Source organism: Ochotona princeps, chromosome 3 (assembly GCF_030435755.1).
Source record: "Ochotona princeps isolate mOchPri1 chromosome 3, mOchPri1.hap1, whole genome shotgun sequence".
Lineage (NCBI taxonomy): Eukaryota > Metazoa > Chordata > Mammalia > Lagomorpha > Ochotonidae > Ochotona > Ochotona princeps.
Genome location: NC_080834.1, coordinates 117812350 through 117829262, shown reverse-complemented (window position 1 = coordinate 117829262; position 16913 = coordinate 117812350). Strand labels below are relative to the sequence as shown.

Here is a 16913-nt window from a genome sequence, read left to right as displayed (position 1 = left end):
CTGGATCTGCCTACTTGCTTTCCTGAGGTCTTACATAACCATACTGGGCCTCTGGTGGAGATCTTGATGGAAGATGATGCCCAAGTGGACACTTTTAGCACAATATTAAGAAAAACCCTGAAGCCAATGTCTTAAAGCCATCCGGGATTAGTATGACATCATAAATATGGGCTGCTGAAGTCATTGTCTCAGAAAAAAAAAAGATATTCAAAATCAAAAGATTAAAATGGCAAAATGATGTATGAATGGTTAATCCTTGGTGAACAGATGAATCATCAACCATTATAAATTATTACTGCAGCTTAATATTTGAAGCAAAATCTCTGAAACACATGGCATGTAAAAAAATAATATACCAACATTACCACCATTTCAGAAGATATAATGCAAATCTTGACAAAAATTATGCTAAAACTGCTTCCCGGACCTTTGGTAAGATCAAGTGTAAAAATCAAGCTAGAGAGCAGTTGTTTAATTTGTTTTTGTTTGTTTGTTTGTGCCTACTAAGGAGCAGGACGCTTCATGCGTTAGTGAAACTTTTTTTTTTCTTTAAATGAGTGACGGGACAATGGAGATTCAAGTCTCACTTATTTTATTTAAACTTGAGCTGAATTTCTCAATGGTGAAGAGCCAAAGCACAACCAGAATCAGAATTCCCGTTAAGGAAATTGAAGGGAAATTGAAGGGAAATTGAAGGGAAATTGAAGGTAACAGCCACCACAACAGAAAGAGAAGGCAATTCTGCCCTGTGCCAAAGTTCTTCCGTAAGCACACAGTTTCTGTCACTGGAAACTGTCTAAGCTTCTCAGCCCCCACCAACATTTGACGTACAATACCTGCTCCCTACCTCTGTCCCAGGCACGGTCAATTCCATATAAAGAGTCTGAGATCTAAGAACATGTTGGGAAAATTGCAGATACTTTTGGTCATGTTCTTAAAGAACCCGGGACCCAGCGACATATCCTCTGTGCGATCCACATACCTTCCACTGCTCTGCAGGCCCCACCTCTGAAGCCATTAGCTGGAGCAGCACACTAGCAGCATCCTGAAGTGGGCCTCGGTTTCCCTATCTGTAAAACGCAGACGTGACAGCAGGAAGGACCCATTGGGTTTCTAGATGGAACTCATGGTGCTCCTCATTGTACTGGATCACGCGCTGCTCGAACTGGAACTTGGAGACCCAGGTGACAAAGTCCTTCAAGTTGCATGTCCAAGGAAAGGGCAGGCTCAGTGACCACCACCTGGGTCCCTTGCACAAGTGCCCCACCTCCATGAAGGGCAACGGGAGCCTGAAGTGCTCTGCCATGGTGCAGCTTGAGAAGCACGGTCAGGCAGGTCATGGCAGCAGCCCAAGGTTGAGACAAAGGCACAGAGCTCACGTGGGGCGTGTGTAGGTACCAGCGCATCGGCCTCAGGCGCAAGCACTTCCTGCTGTCCCGTGGTGGGCACGTGCCAGAGTCGCGTGCGCGACAGTTAGCACAGGGTAGCCTTCTCACCGCTGCAGCCGTTAACACCTCTTGACCGCTAAAGCTTGTCTTCCAGCACAACCAGCATGTCTCGCTGCCTTTACAGTTAACTTGTCTTCTTTTATGATCATCAGCGAAAGCTGGGCACACCATATGGCAAAGGTCTGGCATCTTTAAAACAGAGCTGCTCAGAGGCAAGTGCCAAGCTTGTTTGTTAAAGGCAACAAAACATACGGGTATGCCTTCAAGACAGCATCTTCAACTTCATCAATTGAAACATTATTGGATTATATTTCCCTCAATGCTGACATTACATTTTATGTCACTAACTGTGATCTAATACAGACCCTATTCATATGAAACCATAGAGAGGCAACTTACAAGTTGGCCAGAGCCTTAGAGAGACAACATTTAAGGGAGATGGAGAAACTTAATGATTTTATGATTCTTCGCGTTCATGAAAGAAATCTGTTTCCTTTGAAATAATCTTAATACATTAGGTGGTTTTTTCTTTTAAAATCAAATAAACATTTAATAAAGTAGTTGATATTCCTCGGCTTCTAGTTTTCAGAAGCTAAAAAAAAAAAAAATCTACCTATTCTCTTAGGTTCTGCATCAAAGAATAACAAACCCTTCCTAGAAGTTAATAAATGGTGTATGTTATCCAGAGTATCCTATGCTAATGTTTGGATTCAAAGAATAGATCCTTTTCAGAGCTCATAACAGATTAAAACCTCTTGGGTACCAGTTTTTTCACTGCTTCTATACCCATCACCATCGTTCTGTTATGTAATCAAGCAAGTGATTGCAGTTCCTGTTTGGCAGGGTTTCTTCTTTCAACAGCCCCTTTTTTCCTTCTCTGCAAGCCATAGAATCCAGGTTGCCAAGACCCTACCATGTCTCTGCTGGACATCCTGGTTCTCAGCCATTGGAAAGCAGACTGTCAGCCAGGGTCTTCTAGTAGAGAGAATGCTGAGCCCTATCCCCAAGTGTCTGACTCACACGTCTGAGTGGGTCGGATAACTTTCATTTTGTTCAACTTTCCAAGGACTAAGCCTTGGACTGGTCCTGGTCCTGAACAGGCCTAAAAAAGTGCTAGTCCAAAGCATGAAACTAGCCATGTCACCATCCTGCAAAACAGCTTCTGAGTGGTGCCTTGTCCATCATAATTCAAGTTCTTTAACCTGGCTCACATGACTATCACCTCACTCTCACTCTTTTTTTTTTTTTTAAGATTTATTTATTTTGATTGCAACATCAGATTAACAGAGAGGAGGAGAGAGAAGGATCTTCCATCTGATGATTCACTCCCCAAGTGACCACAATGGCCAGTGCTGCATCAATCTGAAGCCGGGAGCCGGGAGCTTCTCTGGGTCTCCCATGCAGGTGCAAGGACCCAAGGCTTTGGGCCATCCTCGACTGTTTTTCCAGGCCACAAGCAGGGAGCTGGATGGGAAGCAGGATTAGAACTGGCACCCATATGGAATCCTGGTGCAGTCATTGTGAGGACTTTAACTGCTAGGTCATAGTACCAGCCTTATCACCTCACTCTTATTTGGTGTTTTTGCTCACTACATCACACAATATGCTGCAATTATGTAAAAACAGACTGTTCAGGATCTCTCTCTCTCTCTCTCTCTCTCTCTCTCTCTCTCTCTCTCTCTGACACACACACACACATCACTTTCTGATCTAAGCAATGCATCTTGTATAGTTTGCAAATAATAATAACATGTAGAATCACTGTTGGTTTTTTCTGAATTATCTATGTCACATTTTTTTTGATTATTAGAAAATTTCCTTAAGAAACCAACAAAAAATACAAGATTAGTTACAAAAATACAGATATTACAAAAATATAGATTAGTTCTAACCACACAGTGTAGATAAACAAGCTCTAAGTCAGGCTTTTAGCGTGCTGACATCTGTTGATTTACTAAGCAAACTCTCAGATTTTGAGGCTTATCCATATCAGTTTGTAAAGACTTTCACTGTGGTGAATTTCAAAGTATTGAAGGGACACCCTGAGCCTTTTAACTGGGAAGAGATATTCTGTAGCCACACAGTTGAGAGAATTCCGACCAACAGATAGAATATTTAAAGCCTCGAAAATAATTATGAATGTAGATAGAAATAAATCAATTAAATATAATATTATAAAATAACCAAAAGTCAGTGGATTTATATTACATTTTAAATTGTTCACAAATCTGTATGGCCTAGAGGTTTTTTGAAATCATGGTTGTCTTTACTGTCTAGCATGAAATTCCTGGAAATTCACTCTTTGTTCCTCAGGAAGAGTACAAGCTGACGGCAGCACATCACGGAGCTGACTGTTTTGAACACTCTAAACTCCAGAATGCCAGGCATCAAAATCGCCGTGTGCTGGCATGTCTTCATCATGTTCCACTCCAGGACCTCCCAAGAGTAGCAGAACCTTCTGGAAGGCATCTTTCTGGGCTGAGATCCTGTTCTCTGCATCCCGCCAGTGCCCAGGGCTTCACTGCCTGTAGTCTGCCCTCAGCTATTGAGCTGTAACCACTGTCCCCCAAGTCTGGCATAGGGGCTTGGTGAGCTGTGTTGAGTGTTCCTCAGCCCAACGCTCAGTGGACTGTAGGGGCAGACTATATATTTCGTATATCCACAGGAATTACTCTTAGCTGTCAGTTTCTAGAGCTGGGCTTTTTTTATTTTTTAAGCCACTTCTGCAACAGGGCAGGAAACCAAACCAAACCAAACCAACCCAAACCAAACTAAACCAAACCAAAAACAACAACTCTGTCTTTACAAATCAAACATCTGAATGGGGGGTGAGAGTGAAGGATAAGAGTTTATACTGCAAATTGCAGATTCCGGGAGATTACCCCAGCTAACTGAAGTTGTTGTTCTAGGAGGGAATGATTGGGCATGGACATAGGACAGAGCAAAGGCCAAAGCAGTGAAAAGGAGACCTGCTCCTTTAACCTACTCAGAGTTTGGCTATATCTCCTGTGTATGTCCCTACCACACTGCCAGGGTTCTAAAGGGACCCTATCCCTATTTGACCATGAAGCACTGAGGATGGGGAGATGAGACCCAGACACAGGCACTTTGGTACCCCACCCCTTCTTTTACCTGTTCTGTTTACAATTTATATTTTATCTTTTGAGATCTTTTTGTTTGTTCATTTCCTGCTCTCCCTCAAGCAGCCTGGGGATGTGCAGGGAGCATCAACTCACCTCATAGTCAATGTCCAAGGAGTCTGCTGCACCCTTGGACCAGAAGTGCTGTGTGTGCCTGTCCACGGTGAAGTTCACCTGCTTTCCCACCCGCTCAATCAGGACTGAGTGCCAGTGCTGGTCGTCGAGAAGGCTGCCCAAGGTGGCTGAAGGTGGGCTGGTGCGGAGCCTGGCCGTACTGTCATCTATGATAGGGCAAAGAGGCAGAAGGCAGTTTTGAATGTGGCCAGATGAGCATCCCTAATTGGAAGCATTACAAGCAAAATGATTCAAAAATTCAAGGTTTTCTATAGAAAATGTAACATTGCAGGAGGAGAATTTCACATGAGCTGACCTCATGGCGAAGAGTTGCTTTCAAAATGCAGGCTTACCAGAAATACAATAGCAAATTATCTTTGGGGTATCAGCATAAGCTTTCTATAACAGATGAATGGAACTTGTTTCGTAGAGTTGTGAGGGACTAATGCTTAGCACACAGACAGGGTCCACATTGAATAGCTGAACTGATGCTTTCACTCCCTTCCTAAGATGAAATGATGCGCTTTCAGGACTTGAACAATTTAATTAAAAATGTATCATTTATTTGAGATACAGAAAGAAATCAGTAAGTGTGTGTGTGTGTGAGAGAGAGAGAGAGAGAGAGAGAGAGAGAGACGCGCCCTCAGTTAGTTTGCTACAATAGTCATATTGAGGCATACAGCTCAGTGTAGGGCTTCTACATGAACTGCAGAGACACCGATAGCTCACTGTCTTCCTTCTCTCATCCCCTTATCCAGGAATGACCAGAGTTCAGGACAGGGGTCCTTGTCAAGGCCCTTGAGCTTAAACAAAAACAGAGAGAAGAAACACTTGTCTCCCTGCATCTATGTGCCATACAATGTATCTGGATCTATCTAGATTATATACCTGAGACTACAGAGATTTTATTCCTGGAAATACCTGTTTTTCTTTCCAGGATGTATCTGGATTTTATTCCTGGATTTACCTGGATTTATTCTGGAATCTATCTGCAAGTCATACATGAATCAACCTGCACATTTTTCAAAAAAACTTTGTGTATTTCATTTCTGAATGTACAGGGTTTTATTCCTGTGTCTACCTGGATTCCATTCTTGAATCTACCTTTATTTTATCCATGGATCTACCAGGAATTGTTTCCACGATCCACATGCAATCCATAACCTGGGTTTTATAGCTGAATCTACTTAGATTATACACCTGGGTCAATCAAGATTCCATTCTTAGAACTGTATGGATTGTAACCTGGATATGTAATTCAAAATCTACCTGCATAATATTTCTGGATATTTCTACTTACATAACAAGGAATATACGGGTTGGATTTCTGGATCACCCTGGATTTTAGTATGGGATATACCTGCATTGCACACTGGATCATCCTGGATTTTTTTCCTGGAATCTGAATTTCATTCCTGGATGTACTTCTCTCTATTTCTGGGTATACCTGTATTTCCAGTAAACATCTGCATTCCATAGCTGAACTTACCTCGGTATTATATCTGAATCTACTTGTACTAAATGTATCAAGTTTCAATTCTTGGATTTGCAAGAATTTAACTCCAGGATCTACATGGAGTTTATTCCTAAATTTACGTGGAATTCATTAATGGATTAAAATCCAATTTAAACAGTCACTGCATGGTTTTTATTCTGGGATCTACTGCATTCCAACCGGGATTATCATGCATTCTTTCCCTGGAGCTCTAGGTATTATATTCCAAGATACCTAAAATTTATTCCTGGATCTAAATGCATTACCTTTTGTGGATCTATATTGATACCATCAATGGATCTACATTGATCTTTTCCTAGAGCATCCTGGATACACCTGCATTTCATTTCTGGAATTACCTGAATAAAATGTCTGTATCTATGGGGATAATATACAGAGACTAAAAGGATTTTATTGTGGAATTACCTGGTTGATATTTCTGAAACTATTTGAACTACTCGGGAATCTATCTGGAGTTTATACTTGTATCTACCTGGAATTTTTACTTGGATCTACGTGGAATTTATTCCTGCATCTGCCTGGTTTTGATTCTGGAATCTAGCTGTATTCCATACCTAGATTATTGAGCCTAATTTTCCTGCAGCTCCGTTTATTGTTTCCTGGATGCCTGAAATTGATGCCTGCATCGGCCTGTATTCCATTTGTGGATCTATCCTGATTTGATTCGTGGATCTAATTTTTCCCTGCTGTCTCCTTTGGTTTACTTCCTGGATCTAACTGCCTACAGTGTCTGGGTCTGTTTGGATTATACAACCAAGATTACAAGGATTTTATTCGTGGATAAACCTGGTTGGTTCTGTGGATGTATTTGGAGTTTATTCCTGGAACTACATGGAATTTATTCCGGCTGCTTTCTGGTTTTATATCTGAGAGTTAGCCGTATTCCATATCTGGATTATCCTGCATAATTTTCCTGGAGCTCTGTGTATTGTTTCCTGGATGCCTGAAATTTATTCCTGGATTTGCCTGCATTCCGTTTGTGGATCTATTCTGATTCGATTCGTGGATGTAATGTTTTTTCCTGGAGCTTCTTTGGTTTTCTTCCTGGATCTACCTGCCTACGTGTCTGGAACTATTTGGATGATTCAGCCGACATTATAAGGATTTTATTCTTGGATCTACCTGGTTGTTATTTTGAATGTATTTTAAGTTTACTCCTGGATCTACATGGAATTTCTCCCTTCTTCCTGGTTCTGATCTGGGATCTAGCCGTATTCCATACCTGGATTACTCTGCATAATTTTCCTGGATCTCTGTTTGTTGTTTCCTGGATGCCTGAAATTGATTCCTGGATTTTCCTGCTTTCTGTTTGTGAATCTATCCAGAGTAGTTTCATGGATATATATATTTTTTTTTTCCTGGAGCTTCTTGGGTTTTCTTCCTGGATCTACCAGCCTACAGTGTCTGGGTCTGTATGGATGATACAGCCGAGATTACAAGGATTTTATTCGTGGATCTACCTGATTTTTTTTTTTTTGGATGTCTTTGGAGTTTATTCCTGGATCTACATGGAATTTATTCCTGCTTCTGCCTGGTTCTGATTTCGGGATCTAACTGTATTCCATAACTAGATTATCTTGCATAATTTTCCTTTGATCTCTCTGTATTATTTCCTGGATGCCTGCAATTTATTCCTGGATTTACCTGCATTCTGCTTGTGGATCTATGCAGGTTCAATTCATGGTTATACTTTTTTTTCCCTGTAGCTTCTTTGGTTTTCTTTCTGGGTCTAACTGCCTACAGTGTCTGGATCTATCTGGATGATATAGCCGAGATATAAGGATTTTATTCTTGGATCTACCTTTTTGTAATTGGGCATCTATTTGGAGTTTATTCCTAGATCTACATGGAATTTATTCCTGCGTCTGCCTGGTTTTAATCTGGAATCTATCTGTATTCCATACCTGGATTACCTTGCATAATTTTCCTGGAGCTCTGTGTATTGTTCCCTGGATGCCTGCCATTTATTCCTGGATCTGCCTGTATTCAATTTTTGGATCCATCCCGATTCGATTGGTGAATGTAATTTTTCCCTGGTGTTTCCTTGGTTTTCTTCCTGGATCTACCTGCCTACAGTGTCTGGATCTTTGGATGATACAACCGAGATTTGAAGGAATTTACTCGTGGATATACCCGGTTGATATTTTTTTGGATGTATTTGGAGTTTATTCCTGGATCTGCATGGAATTTATTCCTGCCTCTGACTGGTTTTGATGTGGGATCTAGCCGTATTCCATATCTGGATTATCCTGCATAACTTTCCTGGAGCTTTGTGTATTGTTGTTTCCTGGATGCCTATAATTGATTTCTGGATGTACCTGCATTCCATTTGTGGATCTATCTCGATTCGATTTGTAGATACAATTTTTTTCCTGCATCTTCTTTGATTTTCTTCCAGGATCTACTTGCCTGCAGTGTCTTGATCTATTTGGAGGATACAGCTGAGATTACAAGGATTTTATTCATGGATCTACCTCCTTGATATTTTGGATGTATTTGGAGTTTTTTCCTGGATCTTTGTTGAATTTATGCCTGCCTCAGCCAGGTTTTGATCTGGGATCTAGCTGGATTCCATACCTGGATTATCATGCCTAATTTTCCTGGAGCTCTGTGTATTGTTTCCTGGATGCCTGAAATTGATTCCTGGATATGCCTGCATTCTGCTTGAGGATCTATCATGATTCGATTCGTGGATATAATTTTTTTTTTTCCCGGAGCTTCTTAGGTTTTCTTCCTGGTTCTATCTACCTACACCGTCTGTATTTCTCTGGATGACACACTCAAGATTACAAGGATTTTATTGTTGAATCTCTCTGCTTGTTATTTTGTGGATGTGTTTGGAGTTTATTCCTGGATCTACATGGAATGTATTCCTGCCTCTCCCTGGTTTTGATCTGGGATCTAGCCGCATTCCATACCTAGATATTCCAGCCTAATTTTCCTGGAGCTCCGCTTGTTGTTTCCAGGATGCCTGAAATTATTCCTGGATCTGCATGCCTTCCGCTTGTGGATCTATCCTGATTGGATTGGTGGAAATAATGTTTTTTCCTGGAGCTTCTTTGGTTTTCTTCATGGATCTACCTGCCTACAGTGTCTGGACCTATTTGGATGATACAGCCGAGATTACAAGGATTTTATTCATGGATCTACCTGTTTGCTTTTTGTGGATGTATTTGGAGTTTATTCTGGGATCTACATGAAAATTATTCCTGCCTCTGCGTGGTTTTGATCTGGAATCTGGCTGTATTCCATACCTGGATTATCCTGCTTCATTTTTCTGGAACTCTTTTGTTGTTTCCTGGGTGCCTGAAATTGATTCCTGGATCTGCCTGCACATCGTTTGTGGATCTATCCTGATTCGATTCGTGGATGTAATATTTCCCTGCTGTTTCCTTGGTTTTCTTCCTCGGTCTGCCTGCCTACGTTGTCTGGATCTACCTGGATGATACACTCAAGACTACAAGGATTTTATTCGTGGATCCTACCTGGTTGTTATTTTGGAAACATTTGGACTTTGTTCCTGTATCTACGTCGAATATATTCCTGCCTCTTCCTGGTTTTGCTTCTGGAATCTAGCTGTATTCCATACCTGGATTATCCTGCAAAATTTTTCCTGGGGCTCTGTGTATTGATCCCTGGAAGCCTGAAATTATTCCTGGATCTGCCTGCATTCCGTTTGTGGATTTATCCTGATTCGATTGGTGGATATAATGTTTTTTTCCTGGAGCTTCTTTGGTTTTCTTCCTCGATCTACCTGCCTACACTGTCTGGGTCTATTTGGATGATACAGCCGAGATTACAAAGATTTTATTCGTGGATCTACCTGGTTTTTTTTTTTGTGTGTGTGTGTGTGGATGTATTTGGATTTTATTCATAGATCTACGTGGAATTTATTCCTGCTTCTGCCTGGTTTTGATTCTGTGATCTATCCATATTCCATACCCGGATTATCCTGCCTAATTTTCCTGGAGCTCTTTTGTTGTTTCCTGGATGTCTGAGATTGATTCCTGGATCTGCCTGCATTCTGCTTGTGGATCTATCCTGATTCGATTCATGGATCTAATTTTTCCCTGCTATTTCCTTGATTTCCACCTGAATCAACGTGCCTACAGTGTCTGGATCTATCTGCCTCATTCAGCCGAGATTACAAGGACTTTATTCGTGGATCCTACCTAGTTGTTATTTTTGGCCGTATTTGGTATTTTTTCCTGGATCTACGTGGAATTTATTCCTGCCTTTGCCTGGTTTTGATCTGGGGTCTAGCCGTATTCCATACCTGGATTATCCTGCCTAATTTTTCCTGGAGCTCTGTGTATTGTTTCCTGGATGCCTGAAATTGATTCCTGGATCTGCCTGCATTCCGTTTGTGGATCTATCCTGATTCAATTCGTGGATATAACTTTTTTCCTGGAGCTTCTTTGGTTTTCTTCATGGATCTAACTGCCTATAGTATCTGGACCTATTTGTATGATACAGCCGAGATAACAAGTATTTTACTTGTGGATGTACCTGGTTGCTTTTTTGTGGATGTCTTTAGAGTTTATTCCTGGTTCTACATGGAATTTATTCCTGCTTCTGCCTGCTTTTGATTCTGGGATCTAGTCGTATTCCATCCCTGGATTATTCTGCATAATTTTCCTGCAGCTCTGTTTGTTGTTTCCTGGATAACTGAAATTGATTCCTGGATCTGCCTGCATTCCGCTTGTGGATCTATCCTGATTCGATTCGTGGATGTAACTTTTTTTTTTTCCTGGAGCTTCTTTCATTTTCTTCCTGGATCTACCTGCCTACAGTGTCTGGACCTATTTGGAAGATACAGCCGAGATAACAAGTATTTTATTTGTGGATGTACCTGGCTGTTTTTTGTGGATGTATTTGGAGTTTATTCTGGGATCTACATGAAATTTATTCCTGCCTCTGCGTGGTTTTGATCTGGAATCTGGCTGTATTCCATACCTGGATTATCCTGCTTCATTTTTCTGGAACTCTTTTGTTGTTTCCTGGATGCCTGTAATTTATTCCTGGATCTACAGTGACTTTATTCCTGCCTCTGCATGGTTTTGATCTGGGATCCTGCCGTATTCCATACCTGGAGTATTCTGTCTAATTTTCCTGGATCTCTGTTTGTTGTTTCCTGGGTGCCTGAAATTGATTCCTGGATCTGCCTGCACATCGTTTGTGGATCTATCCTGATTCGATTCGTGGATGTAATATTTCCCTGCTGTTTCCTTGGTTTTCTTCCTCGGTCTGCCTGCCTACGTCGTCTGGATCTACCTGGATGATACACTCAAGACTACAAGGATTTTATTCGTGGATCCTACCTGGTTGTTATTTTGGAAACATTTGGACTTTGTTCCTGTATCTACGTCGAATATATTCCTGCCTCTTCCTGGTTTTGCTTCTGGAATCTAGCTGTATTCCATACCTGGATTATCCTGCAAAATTTTTCCTGGGGCTCTGTGTATTGATCCCTGGAAGCCTGAAATTATTCCTGGATCTGCCTGCATTCCGTTTGTGGATTTATCCTGATTCGATTGGTGGATATAATGTTTTTTTCCTGGAGCTTCTTTGGTTTTCTTCCTCGATCTACCTGCCTACACTGTCTGGGTCTATTTGGATGATACAGCCGAGATTACAAAGATTTTATTCGTGGATCTACCTGGTTTTTTTTTTGTGTGTGTGTGTGTGTGGATGTATTTGGATTTTATTCATAGATCTACGTGGAATTTATTCCTGCTTCTGCCTGGTTTTGATTCTGTGATCTATCCATATTCCATACCCGGATTATCCTGCCTAATTTTCCTGGAGCTCTTTTGTTGTTTCCTGGATGTCTGAGATTGATTCCTGGATCTGCCTGCATTCTGCTTGTGGATCTATCCTGATTCGATTCGTGGATCTAATTTTTCCCTGCTTTTTCCTTGATTTCCTCCTGGATCAACGTGCCTATAGTGTCTGGATCTATCTGCCTCATTCAGCCGAGATTACAAGGACTTTATTCGTGGATCCTACCTAGTTGTTATTTTTGGCCGTATTTGGTATTTTTTCCTGGATCTACGTGGAATTTATTCCTGCCTTTGCCTGGTTTTGATCTGGGGTCTAGCCGTATTCCATACCTGGATTATCCTGCCTAATTTTTCCTGGAGCTCTGTGTATTGTTTCCTGGATGCCTGAAATTGATTCCTGGATCTGCCTGCATTCCGTTTGTGGATCTATCCTGATTCAATTCGTGGATATAACTTTTTTCCTGGAGCTTCTTTGGTTTTCTTCATGGATCTAACTGCCTATAGTATCTGGACCTATTTGTATGATACAGCCGAGATAACAAGTATTTTACTTGTGGATGTACCTGGTTGCTTTTTTGTGGATGTCTTTAGAGTTTATTCCTGGTTCTACATGGAATTTATTCCTGCTTCTGCCTGCTTTTGATTCTGGGATCTAGTCGTATTCCATCCCTGGATTATTCTGCATAATTTTCCTGCAGCTCTGTTTGTTGTTTCCTGGATAACTGAAATTGATTCCTGGATCTGCCTGCATTCCGCTTGTGGATCTATCCTGATTCGATTCGTGGATGTAACTTTTTTTTTTTCCTGGAGCTTCTTTCATTTTCTTCCTGGATCTACCTGCCTACAGTGTCTGGACCTATTTGGAAGATACAGCCGAGATAACAAGTATTTTATTTGTGGATGTACCTGGCTGTTTTTTGTGGATGTATTTGGAGTTTATTCTGGGATCTACATGAAATTTATTCCTGCCTCTGCGTGGTTTTGATCTGGAATCTGGCTGTATTCCATACCTGGATTATCCTGCTTCATTTTTCTGGAACTCTTTTGTTGTTTCCTGGATGCCTGTAATTTATTCCTGGATCTACAGTGACTTTATTCCTGCCTCTGCATGGTTTTGATCTGGGATCCTGCCGTATTCCATACCTGGAGTATTCTGTCTAATTTTCCTGGATCTCTGTTTGTTGTTTCCTGGGTGCCTGAAATTGATTCCTGGATCTGCCTGCACATCGTTTGTGGATCTATCCTGATTCGATTCGTGGATGTAATATTTCCCTGCTGTTTCCTTGGTTTTCTTCCTCGGTCTGCCTGCCTACGTCGTCTGGATCTACCTGGATGATACACTCAAGACTACAAGGATTTTATTCGTGGATCCTACCTGGTTGTTATTTTGGAAACATTTGGACTTTGTTCCTGTATCTACGTCGAATATATTCCTGCCTCTTCCTGGTTTTGCTTCTGGAATCTAGCTGTATTCCATACCTGGATTATCCTGCAAAATTTTTCCTGGGGCTCTGTGTATTGATCCCTGGAAGCCTGAAATTATTCCTGGATCTGCCTGCATTCCGTTTGTGGATTTATCCTGATTCGATTGGTGGATATAATGTTTTTTTCCTGGAGCTTCTTTGGTTTTCTTCCTCGATCTACCTGCCTACACTGTCTGGGTCTATTTGGATGATACAGCCGAGATTACAAAGATTTTATTCGTGGATCTACCTGGTTTTTTTTTTGTGTGTGTGTGTGTGTGGATGTATTTGGATTTTATTCATAGATCTACGTGGAATTTATTCCTGCTTCTGCCTGGTTTTGATTCTGTGATCTATCCATATTCCATACCCGGATTATCCTGCCTAATTTTCCTGGAGCTCTTTTGTTGTTTCCTGGATGTCTGAGATTGATTCCTGGATCTGCCTGCATTCTGCTTGTGGATCTATCCTGATTCGATTCGTGGATCTAATTTTTCCCTGCTTTTTCCTTGATTTCCTCCTGGATCAACGTGCCTATAGTGTCTGGATCTATCTGCCTCATTCAGCCGAGATTACAAGGACTTTATTCGTGGATCCTACCTAGTTGTTATCTTTGGCCGTATTTGGTATTTTTTCCTGGATCTACGTGGAATTTATTCCTGCCTTTGCCTGGTTTTGATCTGGGGTCTAGCCGTATTCCATACCTGGATTATCCTGCCTAATTTTTCCTGGAGCTCTGTGTATTGTTTCCTGGATGCCTGAAATTATTCCTGGATCTGCCTGCATTCCGTTTGTGGATCTATCCTGATTCAATTCGTGGATATAACTTTTTTCCTGGAGCTTCTTTGGTTTTCTTCATGGATCTAACTGCCTACAGTGTCTGGACCTATTTGTATGATACAGCCGAGATAACAAGTATTTTACTTGTGGATGTACCTGGTTGCTTTTTTGTGGATGTCTTTAGAGTTTATTCCTGGTTCTACATGGAATTTATTCCTGCTTCTGCCTGCTTTTAATTCTGGGATCTAGTCGTGTTCCATCCCTGGATTATTCTGCATAATTTTCCTGCAGCTCTGTTTGTTGTTTCCTGGATAACTGAAATTAATTCCTGGATCTGCCTGCATTCCGCTTGTGGATCTATCCTGATTCGATTCGTGGATGTAATTTTTTTTTTTTTCCTGGAGCTTGTTTCATTTTCTTCCTGGATCTACCTGTCTACAGTGTCTGGACCTATTTGGAAGATACAGCCGAGATAACAAATATTTTATTTGTGGATGTACCTGGCTGTTTTTTGTGGATGTATTTGGAGTTTATTCTGGGATCTACATGAAATTTATTCCTGCCTCTGCGTGGTTTTGATCTGGAATCTGGCTGTATTCCATACCTGGATTATCCTGCTTCATTTTTCTGGAACTCTTTTGTTGTTTCCTGGATGCCTGTAATTTATTCCTGGATCTGCCTTCATTCCGCTTGTAGATCTATCCTGATTCGGTTTGTGGATGTAATATTTCCCTGCTGTTTCCTGGGTTTTCTTCCTGGATCTACCTGCCTACAGTGTCTGGTTATATGGATGATAAAGCCAAGGTAACAAAGATTTTATTCTTGGATCTACCTTGTTGTTATTTGGAAATATTTGGAGTTTATTCCTTTATCGACATGGAATTTATGCCTGCCTGTGCCTGGTTTTGATCTGGGATGTAGCTATAGTTTGTACCTGGATATACCTGCCTAATTCTCCTGGAGCTCCGTTTGCTGTTTGCTGGGTGCCTGAAATTATTCCTGCCCCTGCCCACAATCTCCTCGTGGATCTATCCTGATTGGATTCGTGGATATAATTTTTTTTCCTGGAGCTTTTTTGGTTTTCTTCCTGGATCTATCTACCTACACCGTCTGTATTTCTCTGGATGATACACTCAAGATTACAAGGATTTTATTGTTATTTTATTGTTTTTTAGGATGTGTTTGGAGTTTATTCCTGGATCTACATGGAATGTATTCCTGCCTCTCCCTGGTTTTGATCTGGGATCTAGCCGCATTCCATACCTGGATATTCCAGCCTAATTTTCCTGGAGCTCCGTTTGTTGTTTCCAGGATGCCTGAAATTATTCCTGGATCTGCATGCCTTCCGCTTGTGGATCTATCCTGATTGGATTGGTGGAAATAATGTTTTTTCCTGGAGCTTCTTTGGTTTTCTTCATGGATCTACCTGCCTACAGTGTCTGGACCTATTTGGATGATACAGCCAAGATTACAAGGATTTTATTCGTGGATCTACCTGTTTGCTTTTTGTGGATGTATTTGGAATTTATTCCTGGATCTACAGTGACTTTATTCCTGCCTCTGCATGGTTTTGATCTGGGATCCTGCCGTATTCCATACCTGGAGTATTCTGTCTAATTTTCCTGGATCTCTGTTTGTTGTTTCCTGGGTGCCTGAAATTGATTCCTGGATCTGCCTGCACATCGTTTGTGGATCTATCCTGATTCGATTCGTGGATGTAATATTTCCCTGCTGTTTCCTTGGTTTTCTTCCTCGGTCTGCCTGCCTACGTCGTCTGGATCTACCTGGATGATACACTCAAGACTACAAGGATTTTATTCGTGGATCCTACCTGGTTGTTATTTTGGAAACATTTGGACTTTGTTCCTGTATCTACGTCGAATATATTCCTGCCTCTTCCTGGTTTTGCTTCTGGAATCTAGCTGTATTCCATACCTGGATTATCCTGCAAAATTTTTCCTGGGGCTCTGTGTATTGATCCCTGGAAGCCTGAAATTATTCCTGGATCTGCCTGCATTCCGTTTGTGGATTTATCCTGATGCGATTGGTGGATATAATATTTTTTTCCTGGAGCTTCTTTGATTTTCTTCCTCGATCTACCTGCCTACACTGTCTGGGTCTATTTGGATGATACAGCCGAGATTACAAAGATTTTATTCGTGGATCTACCTGGTTTTGTGTGTGTGTGTGGATGTATTTGGATTTTATTCATAGATCTACGTGGAATTTATTCCTGCTTCTGCCTGGTTTTGATTCTGTGATCTATCCATATTCCATACCCGGATTATCCTGCCTAATTTTCCTGGAGCTCTTTTGTTGTTTCCTGGATGTCTGAGATTGATTCCTGGATCTGCCTGCATTCTGCTTGTGGATCTATCCTGATTCGATTCGTGGATCTAATTTTTCCCTGCTTTTTCCTTGATTTCCTCCTGGATCAACGTGCCTACAGTGTCTGGATCTATCTGCCTCATTCAGCCGAGATTACAAGGACTTTATTCGTGGATCCTACCTAGTTGTTATCTTTGGCCGTATTTGGTATTTTTTCCTGGATCTACGTGGAATTTATTCCTGCCTTTGCCTGGTTTTGATCTGGGGTCTAGCCGTATTCCATACCTGGATTATCCTGCCTAATTTTTCCTGGAGCTCTGTGTATTGTTTCCTGGATGCCT

The 16913-nt window shown here is 41.3% G+C and overlaps 1 protein-coding gene across 1 annotated transcript in view; it reads right to left on the bottom strand.

Annotated features, from left to right (window-relative positions):
• The window catches only part of LOC131479844 (contactin-associated protein-like 5), a 556228-nt gene that overhangs the window by 318643 nt on the left and 220672 nt on the right, over positions 1–16913 (bottom strand). The window contains exon 6 of the mRNA XM_058661311.1: positions 4685–4869. Coding sequence (XP_058517294.1) covers positions 4685–4869 — 185 coding nt within the window. The remainder of the gene's footprint in view (positions 1–4684; positions 4870–16913) is intronic.